The sequence below is a fragment of the Ooceraea biroi genome, chromosome 6 (genome assembly GCF_003672135.1).
Source record: "Ooceraea biroi isolate clonal line C1 chromosome 6, Obir_v5.4, whole genome shotgun sequence".
In the NCBI taxonomy this organism is placed as follows: domain Eukaryota; kingdom Metazoa; phylum Arthropoda; class Insecta; order Hymenoptera; family Formicidae; genus Ooceraea; species Ooceraea biroi.
Genome location: NC_039511.1, coordinates 402,799 through 425,973, shown reverse-complemented (window position 1 = coordinate 425,973; position 23,175 = coordinate 402,799). Strand labels below are relative to the sequence as shown.

General features: G+C 36.6%; 2 protein-coding genes across 3 annotated transcripts in view; both read right to left on the bottom strand.

Moving 5' to 3' along the window:
- The window catches only part of LOC105276533 (14-3-3 protein zeta), a 49,472-nt gene extending 38,093 nt beyond the window's left edge, over positions 1–11,379 (bottom strand). Inside the window, exon 1 of one of the 2 annotated variants that reach the window (XM_011334236.3) lies at positions 11,264–11,379. Coding sequence is in view for 1 of the 2 variants with exons in the window: in XM_011334232.3 (XP_011332534.1) it covers positions 1,414–1,443 (30 nt within the window). In the remaining variant the exon portion in view is untranslated. Of the gene's footprint in view, positions 1–1,413; positions 1,459–11,263 lie in introns of those variants that run through there. The other variant, XM_011334232.3, reaches the window with a different exon arrangement.
- A 3,507-nt stretch (positions 11,380–14,886) lies between these two features.
- LOC105276539 (phosphatidate phosphatase LPIN1) lies at positions 14,887–23,167 on the bottom strand. The gene is made up of 11 exons (XM_020030749.2): positions 22,228–23,167; positions 21,095–22,090; positions 20,898–21,025; positions 20,593–20,801; positions 20,101–20,280; positions 19,209–19,748; positions 19,006–19,081; positions 18,657–18,921; positions 18,088–18,591; positions 17,906–18,009; positions 14,887–16,397 (listed from the first exon to the last, which is right to left on the bottom strand). Exons 1-11 carry the CDS (start codon positions 22,414–22,416, stop codon positions 16,244–16,246), a joined length of 3,345 nt encoding a protein of 1,114 aa, XP_019886308.2. The 5' UTR covers positions 22,417–23,167; the 3' UTR covers positions 14,887–16,243.
- Between the last annotated feature and the right edge of the window lie 8 nt (positions 23,168–23,175).

The window sequence follows — 23,175 nt, the reverse complement described above, 5'->3', positions numbered from 1 at the left end:
TTGCTTAATGAGAATTCAAAATATGCTTAATGAGAACTTAATGTGACAAATAATATAAGATAAGATAGTACACGCATACACTGAGAAAAATGGTTTGATTGTACCAATAAGACGTATATATTAGAATGAATTTTGATTAAACCAAGCAAAATTTCTAGCTATCACGATAGGACTGGATATTTTATAACTAGAACATTTAATAGACTATAATCTACTAATAAATCTGGTAATTCCTAAAGGAATTCTGATTCGTCCATTTTTCAACAGACTGGTTGAACCTAGATTTCTAATTAATGCAATCAGATTTTTTTCAGTATAAGATATCAAAAGCGCATACAAAACAATTTTTTAAAATGTGAATATTTCTACTGTAAGAGTATAATTTATAATTCAAAATCACTTATAAATAAAATTGAAAAATTTTGTAGCAATTATAACTAGATAACATTGCATTGGATACGATTATCCCTTAAGAATGTTTATCATTGTAAATATACTGTTGCTACGTGATAAAGAATTATATTCTCCTTAATCTATAAAAGAAGTTGGAGTCGAACAGTTCTTTGGTCAGAACTTTGGTCGAGTTGTTGCATTTGACGTAATGTCAAATGTCCGATTATCCTCCAAAGCACTGCCAAGAATTAGTATTACGCACGCGACAACGAGAAACAAAAAGGCTAATTCGATTAATTCCATCTGAGAGACCGCTTGCGAGGCAGAATCAACTAGCGCAGCACGTTGTAACATGCTGCAAAGTCATTTGAATCCTAACCGTCTCCGATGTCTATACGTACATAGCAACAGTACATACACATATACGAGCACTCTCTCGAGAACGGGAGAAGAGTCAATACGCTCTCTCTGCGAGTACAATGGACACCCATCGCACAATGCTGAATATCTTCAGAGTGCGAGCTGCAATATCGCCAGTCTGCCGACGTTATCTCGTGCGATATCGTGCACCAACGCAGCATGAAATGCAACCGAAATGACTACGGATACGCAAACGCCGCGGATTTTACCAGTCACCCAGAAAGATAATGTTCGGTCAGAGGCATATACGGGAGCGTCGAAAAAAATGAACATTGTATCGTTCCGCTACATGGAGACAGCGATATGTGATAATTATATAGAGGACCACCTCCTCGTATACTCATCAAGTACTCCTAGAACATCTCCCCAGGATGTATCTGAACAACATTGAAGTGATTTTCTGTCATTTGTACACGTTGTAAAAGATAAAGACACATTTTCCTCAGCTTAAGTTTCCGGCAGAAATGTTAATGTTCCCTATCTCTAAAGTATGTAACATTATATATATTATAAATTTTTATTTTTAATATTTTCTTTTCCAGAATATAATCAATCGCTTTCTCATCAATACGACATACCCTCCCAGGATTCTATAAATACCTTTTGATGCTCAAGATAAATTGGAATCATAAGGGTCAAATCATCCCGCGAATATCGCGTGCTACGTAGGATGTTGAGAAACTGATCACCAGGGATGTCCCTCTCGTCCTCTCTTATTCCCTCTTGTTCGAGGGAACCGGCCGGAAAAAGAGACTGCTGCACGCGAGCGCTTTTACGTTACGCACGTGCACGCACACCGGCTTGTATCGGTCGACGGGCGCGTACGTGGACGCATGGCAGACTTGGCGAAAGATAGTAGTGCGTCACTCGGCTTGGAATAGCGGCTGATGTCAAGCCCGTGCACTTACATTCCGCGATTTAACACGAATCTCCACGCATGCACGGCGCGTGTTTTTCTGCGCGTAGTGTAAGTTGAAACGCGAGGATTTACAGCCACCCCTCTCTTCTCTCCCCGTGGCAAGTGAGAGAGCTTACGTCCGATTATTCACGGCGCAAGACTGTTGTCGATCCGCGCAATCTCCAGATTGCTCTCGATAAAAAAAGAAACAACATCATTTCCAGCTGAATAAAATTATTTCTCGATCGTCTTTTAACACATTGTTGATGGCATAGTGTGAAATGGATCTTGTCTCATAGTTCCTGCACATTTTTGGAAAATATGTCAAACTGAATTAAGGGTCTATAATGCCATTACAAACACAAAATCATATAAATGTAATGATTATTATTCACACAATAACGATTTGCGCACAAGATGTGAATTACCATCTTCCGTTTTCAACGTTTAGAAAATGCAAGACGTCGATTCACGTCTCTCCCGTCTCTCAACAATGTGTGAAAATTTCTATAGATTTTACTTTTCGTCAATCTTACTTTTTTTAAAACTTTCATCAGCCTTGCTGAACTTTAGACATGGATTTTCTCGACAAAATCGTCTCGATAAGATAATATTTACTTTAATGTAGAGTAAAGCGCGATGTGTAATTAACGGAAGGAAAGTACATTCAAACTTCTAATTCCACGATAATTACGTTCGCCGAGTGAAATTAAATTCTTTTATGTCCAAATGCGATTTATTGTATGGAGCAAAATTTTCGCGCAAACATTGTACCCTGCGATTCCACTTAAACATTTTGATTAAATGGAAACATAGTCTTCTTTTGCGAATATCGAAATGAGGGATGTTTGTGACGACAATGTCATTTAGGTACATTAATTAGAGCCGTTCATCCCTACTGGAATTAATCGCTTTCTTTTTTACTCTAATCAAATACCCACAAATATATTCTTTACTGCAAAATTGATTATATTAACCATGTGGTCAACAACGGCAATCGAGATCAATTTACTATAATTTATTCATTACTGCCATCGTAGGAATCGATTATTGTTCATGCGTAAATAGCACTCGTTAATTAATGTAATTTTATTTAGAGCGAATGATTTAGATATACATCGCAATTTAATTGGGAAAAAGCTATCAAAAGTTTCGTCTGATACGGATATATAAAGATATAATAAAGATTATCTTTTTAAATAGAAAGATTCTATTTCATTAAACCGATAGACTACGAAAGCCCTTACAGAACAGAGTAGCAATTTCGCTTAACAGATAAAATATACGCATGCATACACGGAAGATCGCTTTGAAATTAACATTACAAGCTTTGAGGATGGCTCAATGGCTATCGCGGGGTCTATTACGTTCATAGTCTCGACTCTAATTACGGATCATATGCACGGCGAGCGGTGCTCTCGCGACAATTCTCTTTTCGACGATTTTATTTCCGTACGCGGTTTCCGTGTATTTCTCGACGTGAGTCACGCACGCGGTTGCTCTGCCGTCACGGACACGTCATTCGCACGCGTTCGCGAATAACGCTCGCTCCCATGTGGGATGCTGCGCATATAACGTGAAATTTTATTTCGGAATGCAATGGAAAATTTATTGCCGATAAGTCAGGATCACCTTCGTTCTGATACTGAGACTCTAATAATGTCAAATTTATATAACGAAGATATTAACTATGATAAAACAATAATTAGAATTTTCGAATTTTTATTTTAATAATTAAAATATGCTTAATTCTGGAAATATTATTCCATAATACTTGCCTACAAATCAAGTTAGTGGGATAAAAAAAGATATAATCTCTTATATTTAATGGAGAAAAATCAAACATTCAAAGATTCACGTTTGAGATTCATGATTGACGTAAATGGGATTGATTGACGGCAGAACGAAGTTTACCACGTAATCGAACAAATCAATCTTCGAACTGCAAGGCGAAACATACATCGCTACTGTGCAATCGGATTATACTGAGCTCTCTAATTTACACCGCGACCGGTTCGCCATTCCCTAAGCACTCGATCCTAATCCGTTTTCGCTCAAGTACTAATTAACGAGAGATGACGGGTCGCGATACGGTCCTCATGCAAGTAACGATCCAGGATGCAACCTTGAGACCGCGGGTATTCTGCGAATGAGACCGAGAGTCTTCTAAAGAGAAAGCTTAGCCTAAAATTACTACTATTCATACAAAAAGTCTACACGTTATTATTTAAATAATTTTAATAAGTAAAACTTATATAAACCATCATAAAAAGAATATCATTAAGTTTAATAACAATGTAGAAGATATTTATAATTTAATAAAAGCTAATATCCTACACCGTAGTTAAAAGATCACACAAGCATATTCTTTGTATCAAAAATAGCAAATTAAACTAGAACGCGCTTTTAGACCTTCACCTTGGAAAGTATTCTCCTCTGTACTCTGTTTTAATTAAAACTAGCGTGAGAGAAACATCGCACTATTCAATCTGCAAATATCGCCATAGAAATTCCCCAAGAAAGAAGAAGGAGGTGAACAAGAGAAGAGTTTCTTCTTCCTGTTCTTCATTCTTCCGGAAATACAGTACAAGTGCCGACAGGGAAGGCCGGTTACAAGAGGGGCCAGCTAATTTTCTCGGCAAGCTTAGGATGAATGCCGAGCGTCAGTCGGTGCGCTAAAAGCGTTTTTTAAAAGCAAGCAGAGAGACTTTTCTCTCGCGCTCACATTTTTACAGTGTGCGCTACCCTTCCCGGAGAGATCGTTAATGCGATCTGTCGGACAGAATTATCAAACTGAGTTTGAATAAGATTGGCTTGCGAGGGCGTGTGTTTGTACGCTTTTTCCACGCATCAACAGAGAAGAAGACCAAGAATTCCGCGATTGGAAAGATAACTGAGTGAAAACCATACATCTCCTTCTTTTACAATTTATGAATCGTTTACTTTATAAATGTATTTAAATCTTAAAGATTTTATAGATCTTTAGTTTTATAAATTTAGTATTCTCATAGATTTATTTTATAGTTCAAACATGTCAACAATTCTTATTTTGCAGGTCACATATTTTACAAGTTCTGATAATACTAGATATATCATAATAGATATATCATAGCAATCATATAATAGTTTCGCAATAATATTCGACTAAATTTATTTTCTTCACAGTTACATATTCAATGTAAATTCTTGATTCCATCATCGTTTGAAGTATCTTTGAAGTATGTTACCTCATTTCATCTTTATGTTACTATTATAATAGAATTCTTTCTCTCGAATAAAACACTCTCTAAGAGATGGGAGCCAATCGGCTTATTTGGGATTTATTTTCTCTAACCATTTAATCCACTATTATCGGCATGAATCAATAACTCGATAGATTTCGTCGGTAACGAAACTGTCAATTTAATAGATTACCCTTCCACCGCAGACATATTATGCAACCGGTTACATGCTGATTGATGCCTCTTCTTAATCATCTCGTGTTATTACGCAATATCTGTTATCACGTCTGTGCTAACCCACGATTACCCAACGCGATTTTTTTTTCTGACAAAATAAACCGTGAAATATTAATTAATTAGATAACACCGACCATTCCTCACTGCGGACACAGGGAATAGTACATACAGTTACACATGGTCATTAAGCATGAAATTCGTGCATTACGTGAGTAAATTAATTGGATGCTTTTTCTTACAAAATTCAAACTTTATTTACACAAAAATATGAATTTAATTTTCAAGCTGAGCTATATCATTTTTTATAATTTTGTATTACTACTTTAAAACCACAATAGAACGGGAAAATATGTTTATTTAAAATAATTATTAGAAACGGATAAAACTAAAAGCATCGAATTAATTTACACATCTAAGAGTCGTAAAAACTGTACGTACGTTCTACGAAAATCTTATCTGCGTAATGACGAATTAATGACATGATTCTAAAGTCTTTTGTATCATCAAACAATTTCAGAGAGACACTTTGATATTTCGGTTAATTTATAATGTTCTTCTGATAATATCGTACTACGTTTCATTACATTTCCATCAGACTCTGATATTCTGAAATTGCACTCAATTTGCGCGTATTAGGGGGAACTTATGTTTCTGCGATATATGTTTCATTAATTGTTGGTATTCGCAAAATTGGAAACATTAAAGTAGATTACAAATAATTCTTTTAAACATTAAAATCACTAATGACTAATCTCATACTGTTATTAATATCGTAATATCGAATTTTTGCGATAAAACGAGTAGTCACTTTCTGACGGTGTTTTGTGTGAAACTTCCAACAAGATAGTTATAAAGTAAAATTTCACATACGGCAACATTGCGTCCAATCATCCACTGTAGTTACTTTTTTATCCCAAAATGTACGAACAAAGTGTTCCCTTGTTGAGTTATATATCGATTGAAACGAATTTCCAGTAGGTACCTCAAAGCGGCATATTTCACATCCGAAACAATTTCGACAACGGGTCTCATCTCGAGGGCGGGAGGAAACACACGATAATGACAAAACTCGCTCGAAACGTAGGACTAATTGATGCACGATAATTAACACCACTCCCGCGGCGTATAACGCGACACACGGTCGTGCAAATGAAACGTAACTACGAGACGCTAATTGCATCGCAATTGTTACAAGCAACGTCGAAGTTTTACAATCCGGCGATCCCAGCGAATTTTGACACGCATATCACATGTGCACACATATCAATCTTTTATCAACGCATCCGTTCACGTACGACGAGATAATCGCGCGATAACAATATCGCATATCGAATCGGTGATATATTGGCTACTTTTCCTTTTAATTCCTCATTTCAAATATTAATTGAAATATTCTTCGATATATGCAGAGATACTAAAACTGCTGCAATCTTTTCCGTCCAAAAGCCAAACTGAAAAGTCTTTTGCAACAATCAAATTGTTACAACGAATAGCAATACAAGGCTATAATTTTCACGATTGTCAGTCATTTCGCGTTACAAACGTGAACCATTATTACTATTATTAGCGTTCATCACATTCGACGTAAACTCGCTGAAAATTCGTTATCACACACGGAGATGCCAGCAGCATTTGGGCTAAATGAATCTATGGCGTGGGAGACCGAATGAATGCAACTTTCTTGAATGAACTCGGTGCGATTCCGATTATGGACGTCGCTTTCCAAGCAGGAAATGAGCTCGCGTCAAGTCAAATTCCACCCGCAGATGGAATAATCATTACGGCCGACCGCGCAGAAACGCGATTTTCAGATCCATTAACGCGCTGCCAATCGTCGAACGTTTCCACGAACGGAGTTAACAGAGAAATCTGTCTTTTTTTCGTTTAAATCAAATTCAATAATTTCCGTTATAATAGAGCTCGCAAAACACTTCACATAGATGTAAAAAAAAATCCATAAAAAATCCGCCTGTGCTAGAGAAAAGGACGCAATACGTGATTGAATTTGCTCTTTGAAAGTGAATTTGTGATTATTACCACGTCAAACGTAACGTGCAATTATTAACACATTTTAATAACAATTCTGCAAACAATTTCGAAATCAAACTTTTTATTGGAGAGAGTATAAGGCGTAAAAATAATAATCCAATCATTGCGGCATGTAAATAATATTCCTTAAAACAGACTACGTGTTAAAGCAAATAGACGCGATTGCACATGTACGGCTAAAAATATTGACGTAAATCGATAACACGTCAGAGATTGCAATCCCTTCGGTAAAATTAAAAACATTGTACAAACTATTTTTGATTTGAACTTTTTAATTATTCGTTATTAACAACGTCACTCCCTCATTATAACTTCATTCTTAACGACATTAAATAATTCACAATTTACGATCGTGTATCCAGAGTACGCGTTTGAAATTTCTTGATTAAAGATGTCGCAAAAACAACATATTTTAATGTCTGAACAAAAAATAAAATTAATTAAAAGCTCAAAACTACATTAACAAAATTACATTAATGACACATGTTAATGATACAATGATTACAGTTTTTACGACTTTTATTGGATGTATAAATTAATTCGACACTTTTAGAGTTTTATCTATTTCTAATAATTATTTTAAATAAAAATAGTTTCCCATCCTATTGCGGGTTTAAAGTAGTAATACAAAGTTATAAAAAATAATAGAGCTTAGCTTGAAAATTAAATTCATGACCAAAAAAATATATAATTAATTAAAAACTCGCAAAATTACGTTAATTGCCTGTAAATTACATTGCGAACATAAACTACTAACAAAGTTGATCGATTGCGACATAATTCGCATTAGCAATCAAACAGATTGATGCAGCAATAGGCAAAATGTACGTACACAATTTCGACATTTCGCTTTATTCATCTGAAATCAAAGCTGATTGACAAGCTGGCATCGTTATGTAAAACATAACATAAATAGCATAGACTTGTATCGCTCGTTAAATCCTGATAATTCGATTTCAGTCGAAATGCCAAACTCATCACTGGACTAATCGTTAACTTACCAATTAAGAATATCAGAGGCAAACGTGCTTCACGTGATAGCTCAACATTATGATGAATAACGTAACAGAATAGCCATTAACGCTCCAAAGCGCTTTGATTAAATTAATACACCGGTTGTACAGCAAATGCAGTATGGCGACCGCAATAATTGCTGTGAGCATTCCCAGGATACGCAAAGCATGTATAATATCCATATGCGCGTATATGTCTATCGCAATATTGAATTAAACAAACAGATAGTTATTTGTACCACTAATCAGTACGATCAATGTTGGATGTTGTAATCATAACTGTTATGGATTAACATAACATAGATAAATTAAATAAGTTTTTTCAAATAAGCTTTCCAATAAGATTTCTTATCGTCTTCAAATCGTCAAGTATTTTACCGTCACAGCAGATTTTGCGGATTTTTCGATGAACGGATCATTCAAAGAAAGCAAAGAAGTATTAGAAGAGCAATTCCTCCACTACAGGAGCTATCATGTTCTCGAGAACACGTTAGTAAACGGATCTCACCTGCATCCCGCAGTTGGTCGCATCTGCTCTAACCGGATTGCACCGCAACTGATACATCCCAATCAATCCCAATTAACTCGCGCGTTTCGCTTCCCGAGAATCTGACAATGGTTCACAATCACGAGCCTCGCAAAGTATCGTGTTTCTTTGATCCTTTGCGACTTTGTTATTTTTTTTTCAATTCCTATGTTGCATACAGAAAGATGTACACGTGCGAAATTGTATTTTCATTTGACCATTAGCGCGTGGAATGGAAAAATATCAACGCCTTTTATTTTCCGCAAGATACAAAATATTCGAAAACACAAAGGCGTACATTTTTAACAATTTGGAATTAAACCTCTTAAGATTTTATTTAAATGTCATTCTTTACTTCCAAATCTTTTGATTTTTCTAATCTAAAAGTTGAATTAAAATTTTTCGATCGCATATAATTCGAAAAATACTTTTTCTTAATATGTTCAAATAAAAATTGTATAAATTTTTAAATGTTTTTGATACTATAATATATTGTGTACAGATACATTACATCCGTCCTTGCAAATGCATAGGTAGATCGGTTACGATCAGTCAGCGTTAAAGTTGTTAACGAATGAATGACGATAATCGCGAGTGATCGCAAGAACGCTGCGAAAGTGAGGAATGCGATGGCCTCCAGGACACAGATGAGGCCTTCGCTCGTTACGCAAATACGTAGATCAACGGAGGTAAGACGAAGGAGAGTAGGAGGGTGTCGGCCTTGGTGAAAAGAGTAGACCTCATCGACTGTTCGATGACCTAGAGGCAAGGTGGACGGAAACCACCCAGAAAGCGCGAACAGATAATCTGATAACACCATTCATTATACATCTAAATCGTAGATTGCTAAAGCTTCTGAGGGGGAGATTCGTTCGTCAAAGTGATATTGAACGAAGCGTCATTATCAAAGAGCCAATTTTCGCTCGCTCATCATTAATATTCAGTCTCGTTATCTTATGGAAAGAAAGTTGCGAAGAAGGACGTTGTGACATATCCAGATCGTAGATTGGTTACGTGACGGATAATGGTACAATATTATTAATTGTCGATATAAAAAGTTTTATTATGAGCATAATAACAGAAAGAATAATTACTGTCTACCCATTGCAATATTTTGTAACGTAAAAGAAAGTGTGCTACAAGGAAATGTGATTTTTATGTGAAATTTTTGTCTTTTTTATTAATTATAAAAGTTTATTTAACAATTAAGTTTCCCGCTGTCAAGCAATAATAATATTCTTGGCAACAAATTGATCTTTTCTCACTTATCTATAACCAAAATCATAAATAAAATAAATAAAATATACGCTTATTTGTTAGATTTCTGGATTTTTGAAAAACCATTCATATTCTTACAATCAATAAAAATGTTTTCTTGGAAATGAACAATGTGTATAGCGCGAGTACTTTTGCAACATAGCTTCACATGTTACCTCGCTTTACATATTTATCCGTCTGTACACACATACACGTGCAAAACGCACGGAAAGTAAAGGTGGACAACCTTTCGATCGGTGTGTGCTCCATTAAGCAAAATTATTTCTCACGTAGAGATCGTATACACGTTGTTACAGACAATGCAAAGTTAAAAACACATTTTTATTTCGCACGATCGATTTTACGATCAACTTTTATCGATAAAAATGAGTCGCCTACTGCGTAATTTACGTATCGCGTAATTAACCTACTCGCGTGAAAATGCTGAGAATATTCTCAACCGTAGCAAAATGAAGAACACCTTATGCTCACATAACGATAAGTAACAACCATTACGAGTGTGTACGGAGCATTCTGTGTAAATAGGGATTAAAAGAACCTCGCGAGAGAAGACGAGAGACAAACAGATAAAGAGAGGGAAAAAGTGATCGATGTGAATGGTCGGGCGAGGCATCGCCCCGGCTTCTCGCGTCGTCACCTTCCATCTCGGCTATCGCGTCGCTGATAATCAGCAGGCCACGGCGATATCACCCGTGAAATATCTTTTCCTCGACGTAGTTGTACAACGTGCGTGGAATTCGTCGCCGGCCGCGAAAGCAACATGGCGGTCGGAAGGAACGACGACAGCCGCTGCGTTTTCCTCTCTCTCTCTTGATCTTTCTCTTTCTCACTCTCTCGCCGCGCGCGCGTCATCGATGCAGCAACGTAGCTACTTTCAGATCGTCGATCACGCGATGTAACGCGAGGAGACGAATGGGCCGGGAGACGAACCGTCCGTGTCTCGTTGAACTGGTCATCCCGTCACGCAGCCCGAAAAACCGTACAATTCGGTCTCGTCGAAGGGAGTCGTAACGAGCACGCAAAAAAAGCGGACGATGCGCAGTTACAGCCGGCGAGATTCTGATCCACGAGCGAACCATCGAATACCGTCGAGCCGTACGGCTACGGGGTTCACACGGGCGGCATTACGGCGCACGTCGCGTAATTCGCCGTGTCGCGGTACGTAATGGTGGTGGCGACCGCGGCGATCACGACGATAGGAGAGCGACGACAATATCGAGGTACTCACCTTTGAAAGTGCTGTAAGCGGCCTGGAAAACCGAGCTTTCGACGTGTTCAACGGCTACCGTTAACTACGATCTCGCTGAATGCACTGGCGCGACCAACGGAAACCACCATCTTGCCAGGCGCTCGCACGTCTGCTTCCGGTGCGCTGCGCCGCACCGCGCCCATTTGAATCGCGTGATTGCCCGAGCGGATATTGTTGGAGCATAATTGTTGAAAGCGCAAATAATCCTGAACAAAAATAGATAAATGGAGAAAAATTAATTAATCAATGAATCTTTCGAAATATATTTGTGAACCAAGTTTGAATTTGATATTACTATAAAAAGTAGATAAAGATTTAATTAAATAAAATTTAATGAATTCTTAGAGATTAAATTTGAAATAAAACAATTAATTTAGAAGTTATAATAATATTTCAAATAATCTAACAAGTATGTTTCTTAAAGATTAAGAAAAATATTGCGAGGAAAGTGATTATCTTTCTAAATATATAGGTTACAAAAATAGTTTGTTTGCTGCGCGCAATAATATTCCAAAGGATATGTGAAAAATGTTTTCTCTGAGAAAAACTATATAACATATCGTTTACAAATGGAAGTCAAAAATACGTTTGCACCGTGCTATTACGATAGTATGCGCTTGTTGAATTCTGCATATGTCTATGGAGTTATGTTAGCAATATAGATGTTTTATAGAAGACATAAACGAATTTGATTGCCACATTTATTTCTTTTTTTGACTAGGTATATATTTGTGGAACTTGTAGAAGCTTGTTCCAATTTATTTCAATTTTCCATAAATGTTACTCTCTCTCTCTATTATATTTTTATTATAGTTCGAAACGCATGTGGACGGCGAATGTACAAATTCTTTACGTATATTGCATTCCAGTATGAATTAATAATAATTCTGTTATAGACTTTTTTACTCAATAAAAAAATTCGTTTTTGTAGATGCCAAAGTCAAAAAGAGACAAAAAAAGTAATTTTTCAAGATTTTATTATACATTTTCTAATAGTCCTTTTTAAGATATTAATTTAATCATTTTAATCTCTATAAAGACATTTTAAATATTTTTGTTAAAATTGCTATAATTTTGTCGAAACGAAATTAATAGCTTCATTATATGACATGAATTAATTCGGTGCTTTTTTTAAAAAACTTTTTTGAAGAAAAAAAGGATGAGTTTTTTCTTTCTTTTTCTTAAAAGGGGATTTGTCAGCTGTCTGATAGATGGATGAAAGTATTAGAATATGATGGCAAATATCTCAAAGATAGACATGTTAGTTTTTAGTTTTTTGTAATAAAAGCTCAATTTTTTTAATAAAAGCACCGAATTAATTTGCATGCTTAATCCATTTTTTGTATTGCATTGTATTTTTCATTTCATACATGTATGTAGATAATAAAATGGGCAGAGTAATATGAAAAGATGAATTATGTACATTTTGAGTTCGTGACACTTATTGAGTTAGTAGAAATGCCCAAAGAACCATTACGACAATTTCAACACAGCATAGAACTACAGTTGAAGAAATTATAGATATGTCTACATCATATTCAACAGGGAATTAAGACTTTGATTAAGCTGTTATATACGGTTTGTCAGAAGGATATTGTTCCAACATCAGAGCAAGCGTACAAATTCTGATACATACTTAATGTATTTTCAAACATGTATCGTGCGCGCGCGCGCGCGAAATTATTTTAATATATTATTTTTATAACTTTGATTCAGTAATTTTACAGAAATTATTGGTCCATATAAAATTATAAAACGTTGATTCGGCCTATCCTGGTATACTCCTCTGAGACATGAACACTCTGCAAGGCCAGTAAGCAACGTCTTAGGGCCTTTGAGAGGAAAATACTGAGAAAGATTTACGGCCCAATCTACAAGCACGGGACATACCGTTTACTTATCATGAAATTATCAATTTATGATGCCTAAGAAATGACAAATGAGTATTAAATAATCGATAATTTAAATGTGTCAAAATTTTTAGTATTTTAAACAATAAATGCAATTACGTAAAATTGATAAATTAAAACTTATGCTGATTGTGTAAAATATGCAAATACTAGCTTTAACTGTATTTTGGACGATTGGTATATTATGGGTGAGAGTAGATAATTAATATATTTAAATATTTTTATCTAAAACATTTTATCATACCCTATCATATTTTATATCATTTACATGATAATTTTATTCATTAAAAATTTCATTAATTATTTTTAGGCCATATATTATTGGTATTGGGATACATCCAGGAACCAAGCTAGCAATAGCGATGCATCCAAAGTAGTTTTTGATTTTAATTCTGATAACAGGCACAGTACATCTTCTATCGAGTCCTTAGAGTATTCAGACAATGAAGGTACTACAAGAAAAAATATGCAAAAATTAAAACATGAGGTACACAATTGGTAAAATCAAGTAAAATATTTGCATTTGAGTAACTCTGTGTGTGCAACGTTGAGTGTGAATATAATTATTAATATTGAAATATCACCATAAATATATGACACGTAAAATGTTAAACATTTTAGATTAAGACTCGATGGCCGAGTAAAATCAATACATCGATAAATGCAAGGTCGTTCAAATCATTCTGAAACTACATTTAACGTACACATTTTTATAGAAGCAATATGAAGAATAAAATGTAATTTGGTATAATAAATAGAAACATTTCAATTAGTACATGATCAAATGTAACGTTGCAATTAACAGAATTCGTATTATATCGGTTTGATAAAAATAAAATTGATCAAGCAAATATTAATACGTTATATATTGCAGAAAATAATGCTACTTAAATTATGATGCAATAGCCATGTTTATGCTTTTATTATGATTCTAAAGAGTACAGAACGTACATTTATTACATATAGAAGCTTCGAGGTTCCAATATTGCTAAGATAAGAACTAAATAAACTGAATTGAATGAAATGTATCATGATGAAGAGATCATTTTACAAATAATGTGTTACTTTGATGAACGTGAAATTTAATGTCGATGCTACATTATCTTTCAATAATTCCTAAATATTATTTGCGCACTCATAAAAATTAGATCACTTAGAAAATAGAAAGATGTCACGTCCATTAAGTGCTATTACACCAACATATTTATTTTTATATAATGTTATCTCGAAGTTTTGATGCTACATGTATTGAAAAATTTTGTATAACATTGAAGTATGGCTATGTATGTCATGACAGTGTAATAAACAAATTTTGTAACAAATAAATTGCAAATAAAAGAAATTATAAGCAGACTTTGTCGAAATTTATTTATAGCAAGAATAAAATAATTTAACAAAAAAGATAGAGTAATACTAAATATTAAATAATTACAATTATGCACTACAACACATGTCGCATATATATATATATATATATATATATGTACATATATGTATATATATATACACACACACAATATATATTAAAATAACATAAATAATTATTTTAAAGTCTGTTCTAAATCAAGAAGATAGAAAATCTGTACAATATTTGTTATCGTCGTAAATTTGTCACTCCGTGCCATCACGTTTGCCTAAATAAAGATACTTGTAAAGCTATTCGTGTTTCATTTGTTAAATCTTCTTGTCTCGTTGTTCTATAAGTGAATACATTATCAACTAGTAAGATAATTTATCACGATTGTAGCGTTATCTTCTTTGGTTGGACATAGTTGTATCTTTATTGCTTCAACAGCGTAATTCGGGAAGCATGAAGAGCCAACTCGTCAACTTTATTACTCACATCGAATCATTTCTTTCGACCGAGCTAAAATAATGATAACTTAAATTTACAAATCGATTATACATCTTAGGTAACGTATGAAGGATTGAAAGCAAAGTTGGTAGCATGTATTAACGACAATCTCACGATTACAAGATAATTAAATAACAAATAGAAACTATCGTCACATATTATTTACGAAATAAAGGATAACTTTGTATATATTATATTGCAACCTGTTGAAAGAAAACCATCTATCTACATATATTATCTACCTCGTAATTCCTAATTTGATCAAAATATCACAATGTAAATGATAACTTTCTTCTTGAGAATATGGCAATTTCACAGCACGCACTAACTTAATCGAGATCTCATACAAAAATAAATTATAGCTATCTAAAATTACAATTCTCAAAAAATATAAGGAACGTAAGCGGTAAATATATTTAACTATCCGTTCACTGAGCCTTATGCCTTACACAATGATCCCTTACTATCGATTGCTAAGCAATATCTCAACACAGTTCAACGTAGAAAATTTATGCCATTTAGGTGGACAATTAGCTCGTATAAAACTTCTTGTTGTCGTCTTGTTGATGTGCATATGTGTGTATGTATGTGGAATGACAAGTAAGGCTTTCTAGCAGGATGAGCATTATATCATGAATATGCGCGTTGCGCACAGGAGTAAGAATTTCTCTGTTACCCGTTTCCAAAATGTTTTACACTGATTCGACAATAAGTATCATCTTGGGGGAGCTTGCATATATTATCAAGCACGGTGCATAGTGAAAGACTCGCCTTATACATCAATTATATCGTGAAGCATTCGTATGTATTTGTACGATATCTAGTTACTAGGCTACGCCATCGACATTGACTGGTGAGATTAAATCCAATTACACGCAACACAAAAATCTTTAACAAAAAAAGCTGGAATGTTCACGGTATATCTCAATAAAATTCACTGTACAGTTTACATGATAAAGTATTGCTGTATAAATTTTATATCTCTCCAAACATAACTTTACTTAATATCTACTTAATATCTATAATAAGTCTAACGTCCAGAAAAAGGGGCAAATCTCGAACGTGCTATATTGGACAATCACACCCGTCAAGGTCACCACGCTCTATGCACAAGGTATAAAAGTTAGCTAAATATGACGATATTATTCGTAATGCAAGCGAATGACTGTTGCAGGATAAAATATGTTAGGTTCCTTAGGTAACTTGAGCTTGAGCCTGAAGAAGGTCCTCGAGTTTCGGCAATTCCGGTATCGGATCCCGCCAGTACGCAAAGTTACTGAATTCGTCAGTTGCGTCTTCTCGCCACGTCGGGAATACATGATCAACGATGAAACTCATGTTTGAATATCTGTAACGAGATAAGAAACAAAAATTGGAAATTAATCGATTTATAAAATGCATTCGTAGCCTTTGTCAGTATGGCTGAAAAATATGTGCTTATGTCTCGCTTCTGAAAAATGTATCAATACGAATCGATAAAGAAATATGAGATTTTCATCGATCGAAATATTTCTTTATACGTACAATAATACGTACAATAAACATATTATACTGCATTGTGAAATGAATGCCTTGTGTGATATAAATGTTAAATATTAGTTGGATTCAGATATAAAGTCTACATGATGTGATATATTTAAGATAGATTGATGCATACACGCACACGCACACGCACACGCACACGCACACACAATATAATGTGAGCTACGAGAAAAATTAATGAGAACTGTATGTTACATAAATCACGATGAACCATGAGCAAAAAATGTCATGATATTAACATCACCCTTTTCCCATTGCTGTACGGAACGAATGGAAAATGTATATTGTTTCCAGTGATGAGTCGCTAGAATAGTTGAAACTAAAAAGCGTATGAAGCTTCAACCATGAAAAGCAAGTGTACAAAACAAGTGCTTACCCTATAATATAAATCATAGGTAGAAGTTGATGCACAACCAATTACATCTCAAAATATATATTACGATAATACTATAAAGTGCCTAATTTGTTTCCGGTTCCGGTTTGCAAATAAAACTATGTGTTTTGTACTGTATTAATTATCGGAAAATAGAGAGCAGTTTGCACTATACGTGGCAAGTATAATACGCAATGCTGTGTTGATAATATGCAATCGACTACTATTGACATTACGTGATTCAACTATTCAATTATTACGATTCGACTCGATTAATTCACCCGACAAAAACTCTAGCTATGGTTGTGCCGCTATCAGTAGACGTTTGGTATAGGCTGTGGCGGGAACAACTCATTGATGATATTGCACTGACGCGCATAACTGTAATCACAGAAGGCCTATCAGTACTCTCCGCAAAACTTTTCTGCGTTTTTTTTTCAACTAATAACTTAATTCTTTAATAGTTAAGTCGTTATTGTAGTTTAGTGTAATTAAATTATATTTTTTTTCTTACATTTACAAAAAATGCAAATCGTAAGTGCTATTTTAAATTCTTGAGAGGAAAGTAAAGAAGGAAAATTCAACAATCATGCAATAAGATTAGACGTTACGTAAATCTGTAAAAAACGTACAAGTCATAAAATTAATTGTAATTACATAGATTTGCAACTACGACTTCTCTAAAGTTAGTACAATTGGCTAAAGCTAATGCAATAGTGTCGTGCATATCTAGCAGCAAAAAAACACATCACATTTATAGAGTGACATTAATAAAGCAAGTATCAAGAAAGGATAGAAAAAATAAATTAACAATTACATTACTATTATAATAGATAAGTACACGTGTTTTTATCTTGCGACTTGGTTGTCATTACGTGCTATTAGAAGAGAGAAATTTGTTATTTTAATAATGAACGCAATGACAGTAATGCAATACTTACGAAGATTGGAATGTTTGCGTCAATTCATGCTTCAATTCACCTCGATAGTTTATGGTAAAGATCCGCATTATAGGAATGCCGACTGCTCGATACGCCCACACGTCCTATAGATGGACAAAATCATTTGTAATATTATATAATTTATAACTCATTTTAAGCGATAATTAATCTGATACTCGTACGTTTATTCGATTGCCGTATCCTGCGTAAAATGGCTTAGACCCTTCTGGAAATAACGTCTGAATATCTTTCAGACAAGATATCTTGAACTCTTCCGGTTTCTTCTCGATCACTTCGCGATGAAACGCCAAGATCAAACTTGTGGGGTTGAGAAGTAACGGGCCCTCTGGCAGCGTCAGATCCCCTTGCCTCAAATTCCTCAGGTATTCTCGGGTACCTCCAGCCTGGCCGATTGCCCTCGCCGAAAGGTACAACAACTTATAGCCGTTATCCTTGATCTTGCTGAACAGCTGAGCGACCCCTGATTGGGCCCAATCTTTGCCGACTATCGGTAGAATGTGACCCAGGACGTCGGATTTCGTAATGGTGCCATCAATATCGGATATAACGATCTTGTCGTCCCATCTCCACTTGTAGATGTGACACTTGCAGCGTTTTGTGCCCTGATAAGCAGTGGTTACGCTGAAGACTACTTCGTTAGCGCCATCCATTAGACCGAGACTCGCCTAAATTTAATTATTTTTATTTCTTTTCAGACAATAAAATTCAATTCAAAAGAAGGAATTCTTACTATTTGCTCGGATGACAGTCGCAAAGTCTTACGATACTTCTCCGTGGATTCGTAATACGATCTTCTCTCCATCGGTATTTTAATACCCGCCGGTTCATTTTGATTACTGTCGGAGTCTTCACCGCCGCTATACCCCTCACCTTCTCCCTCGCGTGTTTTCTCAGTCTTGGTGAGCATAGTAGTTTCATCGGGCGCGGTTGCCAATCTTGTTTCCATCATTTCTATCGGATTTGAGCAGTCTGTGGGTTGTGGAATTTTCATTTCTCTGTGGAAGAGTATAATTCAGAGAATTAGAAACCCTAAATAATAACATGATTTACAAAAGCAGAATCGAAGAATAAAGATTTACTTGTTAATGGCTATTTCTTCGTTCGTTGTCTTGGTTTCTAAAGACTGCTCGGATGTCTGCACGATAACTCCGTCGGCTGTCGAATAAAGTCGATGAAAATCATATTTAATTAGAATTCTTTTCTACTTTTTAAATTTTCAATAATAGCGCAATTCACTTGTGCACGTGAAATTCGTTGAATAAGCCAACAATTGGAGTCTTACCTGCAGTTATGTCCTGCGGTTTTTTAGAAGGTTGCGTAGAACGCCTCCACGAGAACCACGAACTGTATCCGCTGCGACTCTCGGGCTTGCCGCCGGTGCTCTGACGCTCTTTTTTGTCCTCGTGCATTGGCAACGACACGTACTGCGCATATAGATTCTCGATTGTGTTTTGCGGCAAATGCCTTTGGAAAATGGCATAAGTCATCACGATCGGACAGGCCGTAGCCCAATTATAGAATTTCCCATTAATTTTCACGACCAAATTTGGATTTTCATATAGTTTTGGATCAGCAGAAACGTCCTCGAAATGGAGCAAGTTTTCGCGGAAAGCCTCGATAGACGGTCCATTCTCGTTGTCCAAGCCACCACACAGGGACATGCTCATTTCTACGTTATTATCGAAAATGGTGTGCTTTGGTTCTTCAAAATCACTGTCCAGCGACTTTGGCCCACCGATCGCTCCTTCGACACTATTTGGACTTTGAGGTAAACTCGGTCCGTTACCCGATTCGGTATCTTCCTCGTCCACTGCTTTTCTATCTACAAGGAAATATGCGCATTTTCTTTATATAATATATATTTTATTTTATTTTATATATAATGGGATGTAAAATGTAAAAGACAAAACAATCAATTGATTTTAGTTGAGATTAAAGCAAATGTTATTTGCAAGTATCTTATTTCTAGCTCAGAGTGACTAATGAATTCCTTTCCTTCTGGAAAATAAAAATTTCCTTATAAATCTTATAAAATAATTGGGTTAATGCTCCAAAAATATTGTTAAACGTGTAAAAATAGTGCATATTATTAATATAAAGGTGAGAAAAAAGCGTAGTTAATTAGTTTCAATTGTACATATAACGTGCTGAAGCAAAAGCGAGATACCATATACCTTTAGCCACTGTCGGGCCTCGATGCGAAGAGGGAAAGTACAGAGCGGCAACTTCAGGGTCCAGTTCGTCGGCATTAAGATCACTAAGGTAAATTCCTTCCGATTCCGGATTGTGTCTTACGCGAGAAGTCTTCTTCATAAAGGAGAACATGCCACTGAGCATAGATCGTTGCGCATCTTCTGCCATTAAAAAAGCGGTTAGCGATCAAGCGTATGAGCGTATGAGTTAGAAATTGAGAAAGACAATTCTTCTCTCTCTCTCTCTCTCTCTCTCTCTCTTTCTCTCTCTCTCGGAGAAACGATGAAAATTTCACAACATTGGTTCGTGTTAAATTCGACTATACGAATTGGAGCAGAATTATTAGTCTCTCGGAACGTAACGAAGAAACTACCGACAATAGTATTTTACGTTTAATTTAAAGAAAAATATAACGTGACGTCAGAGTAATCGTGATCAGAGAGACATGACCAAAGACAAACTTCTGTACTAACTGTTCGGCTGATTAGCTGTCGTTACGGAACTCAACGAGTTCCTGTGCGACATATGCGCCGGCTCTGGAGGTGGACTCGGTAACTCGCCCCATCTCCAGCTCTGCTGATGATCCTTATCGTCTTCTCTCTCGTTGTCATCCTGCGTGATCTTGCGCATTTCAAATTCCGTGTCCGATTGAACGGGTGAACTTGGTCTCGAATCCTTATTCCTTTTCAACACATAATTTCAATCAATTGGTATATTGCGTTATATTGCGTTTGAAACTATTATATTTCGAGCAACAATTACGAGACAAATTATATACTTTGTAACTTCTGAGTCGCTGAAGAAGTGAAAATCGGTTTCGGGTCGTTTCTCAAGCATGTCCTGAGAAGATGGCACGTGTTCCACGATACTGTTCTTCTTTTCAATCTCTATGACTGGCGTGATCCCCTTTAATAAACAGATGCATAAACATGACAGTCAAAAAATCGAAATCAATAAAAATAGTATATCACTCACCGTTTCACTAACCGATTCTTCCGTGACAACTGCATCAGTCTCGCTCATTTCTGTCTGACTGCTGCTGCCATTACTAGTTTTCCTCTGCGAGCCCTTTTTCTTCATAATGCTCTTCCTTTTACGCTTTCTCTTGGTTGAGTTGTTATTTTTTATTTCTTCAATAATCTCTTCCTTCGAATTCTTCTTGCTAGAACACGAGTTCGATTCGTCACTTGACTTTTCTTTGCTGCTGCTTTGAGGATCGTCGGTAATCGGTCGGAAATCATTCTTCACCACACTGATTTTGCGAATTCTCTCGGTCGAGGTGACAGCTACGAAAGACTTTGGGCAAGAGACTACGGATTTCGGTTGCTCGTCGTTGATCGCATCCATGTCAAATATCTCATCTTCATCTTCATTTTTCAGATCGCTCTCTTCCCACTTCTCATTTTTCTCCTTCCAATCGCTTAGCAGAGCTTTTTCAAAGTTCTGTCTCTGTTCGACCGAGAGTTCAGGGAAGTTCTCCTTGAACAGTTTCTCCTTATCCTCTGTCTTCAAGGCGGAATACTGTTCCCTGATCATTTGCTGCTTCTGTTCTGTAGATATAGTACCAAAACTTTCCTTGAACATCTCATCTCGCTCCTTCGCGGTTAGCGAAGCGATCTGAAGCCATTTCTCACGATGTTCCGCGGGAAGATCCGAGAACTGTTCTATTAGAAACTTTTCTCGTTGATCGGGTGGCAAGGCGGACATTTGCTCCCATTTCTCCCGTTCTATCGAGAGAACCGAATCTATGAGAATTTTCTCTCTCTGTTCCGGTGGTAGATCTGATAAAAGATTGAATTTTGCTGGTGGAAAGCAATTGTCATCGGGTATAGGCGAACATGCCAAGTGCGGTGGGATTTCTGCGTCCGTTGGAGATCCATTTGAGTGAACTTCTTCTACGAAGAAAGCCTCACCGGAATCTCCAAGTTTCATATGAATCTCCCTGGGCTCTCCATTTATTTCAATGTCCACCTGTAACAATGTACGTTCATAACAACAGCTAAAAATATTATAGTTATTTTAATAGAATAAATATTTCAGAACATATAATACTAAATAATTAAGGCAACAACAATAAGGCATCGGAATAAAAATCTTCAAAGACTCACCACTTTTGCTCTGGAACGAAGTACACCAAGCTTGCCGAAACGGACATGGAAGGGCGAGCAGGTAAAAGAACCGTCTGGCTGTTCAACGACAATGACGTCGATCGCGCCGGTGAGGGTCGCGGCGTTGATCTCGTTATAGAAGAGGCGGAAGTTACTGATGATCTTAGCGATATAGTTCATACTGTACATGTCCCAAGTCCGCGCACCACAGGCCGCGGATTCTAGCGGCAAGAGGAAGCACGCGATCAACGTAGTGTGCTTCGACACGGCGAAAGATATGTATCTGCGACTGTTTTCGGTTCAAAGGTCTCTCTCTCTCTCGCGCGCGCGCAAGAGAAAGAGAGGTAAGACGAGAAATGTAAAAAGATCGAGACTATTCCGCGCTCGGTAGATTTATCTGAGGCCAACGAGTCCCGATGCCTCGTCGATGATTCTCCGTTGGCGCCCTTCAGCGTCAATGACAATGTCCGACAAACAATCCGATAATTTGCCGACGACGCCGTCACCGTGACGGCCAACTGTCAAGAGCGATCGCCGGGCCTTGCGAGTACGTTTCGCGGGTTAGGCAAAGTTGCTCACGTGAATTTCGGCTGATCACGACGTTGAGAATCGTCACGAGACGACGACACGGTCGACGACGGATCTCGGCAGAATCTTGATGCGATAGAAATCTCAGAATCGATGATGGAACGGAGCGAGGAAACGTAGCGGGCCCCCGCGAGATCCTTTGTTCCCGTCGAACATACGCTGACAGCCGACGACGAGTCCGTCCGTGACACTGTCAGCAGACAGTAGTCCAAACTGACGTTGTACAAGACACGTGACCGACTGAGCCAATCGGCGCGGCGGATGTCTGCTGGTCAATACGAAGGTGTACCACGTGGTCAATAGATGGTGTCAGCGCGCGTTTCGAATCAGCGCGACGTCGGCATGCACTGCCTGTGCCTG

What these genes read in the sequence shown, in the direction of transcription:
- LOC105276539 (XM_020030749.2), bottom strand. Translation starts at nt 22,416, where the DNA reads ATGTACAGTATGAACTATATCGCTAAGATCATCAGTAACTTCCGCCTC. An exon ending in AGCGACTCAGAAGTTACAAA is followed by an intron (nt 20,802 to 20,897) that starts GTATATAATTTG and finishes TGTGTTGAAAAG; the next exon opens with GAATAAGGATTCGAGACCAA. An exon ending in AGGCCCGACAGTGGCTAAAG is followed by an intron (nt 19,749 to 20,100) that starts GTATATGGTATC and finishes ATTTCCTTGTAG; the next exon opens with ATAGAAAAGCAGTGGACGAG.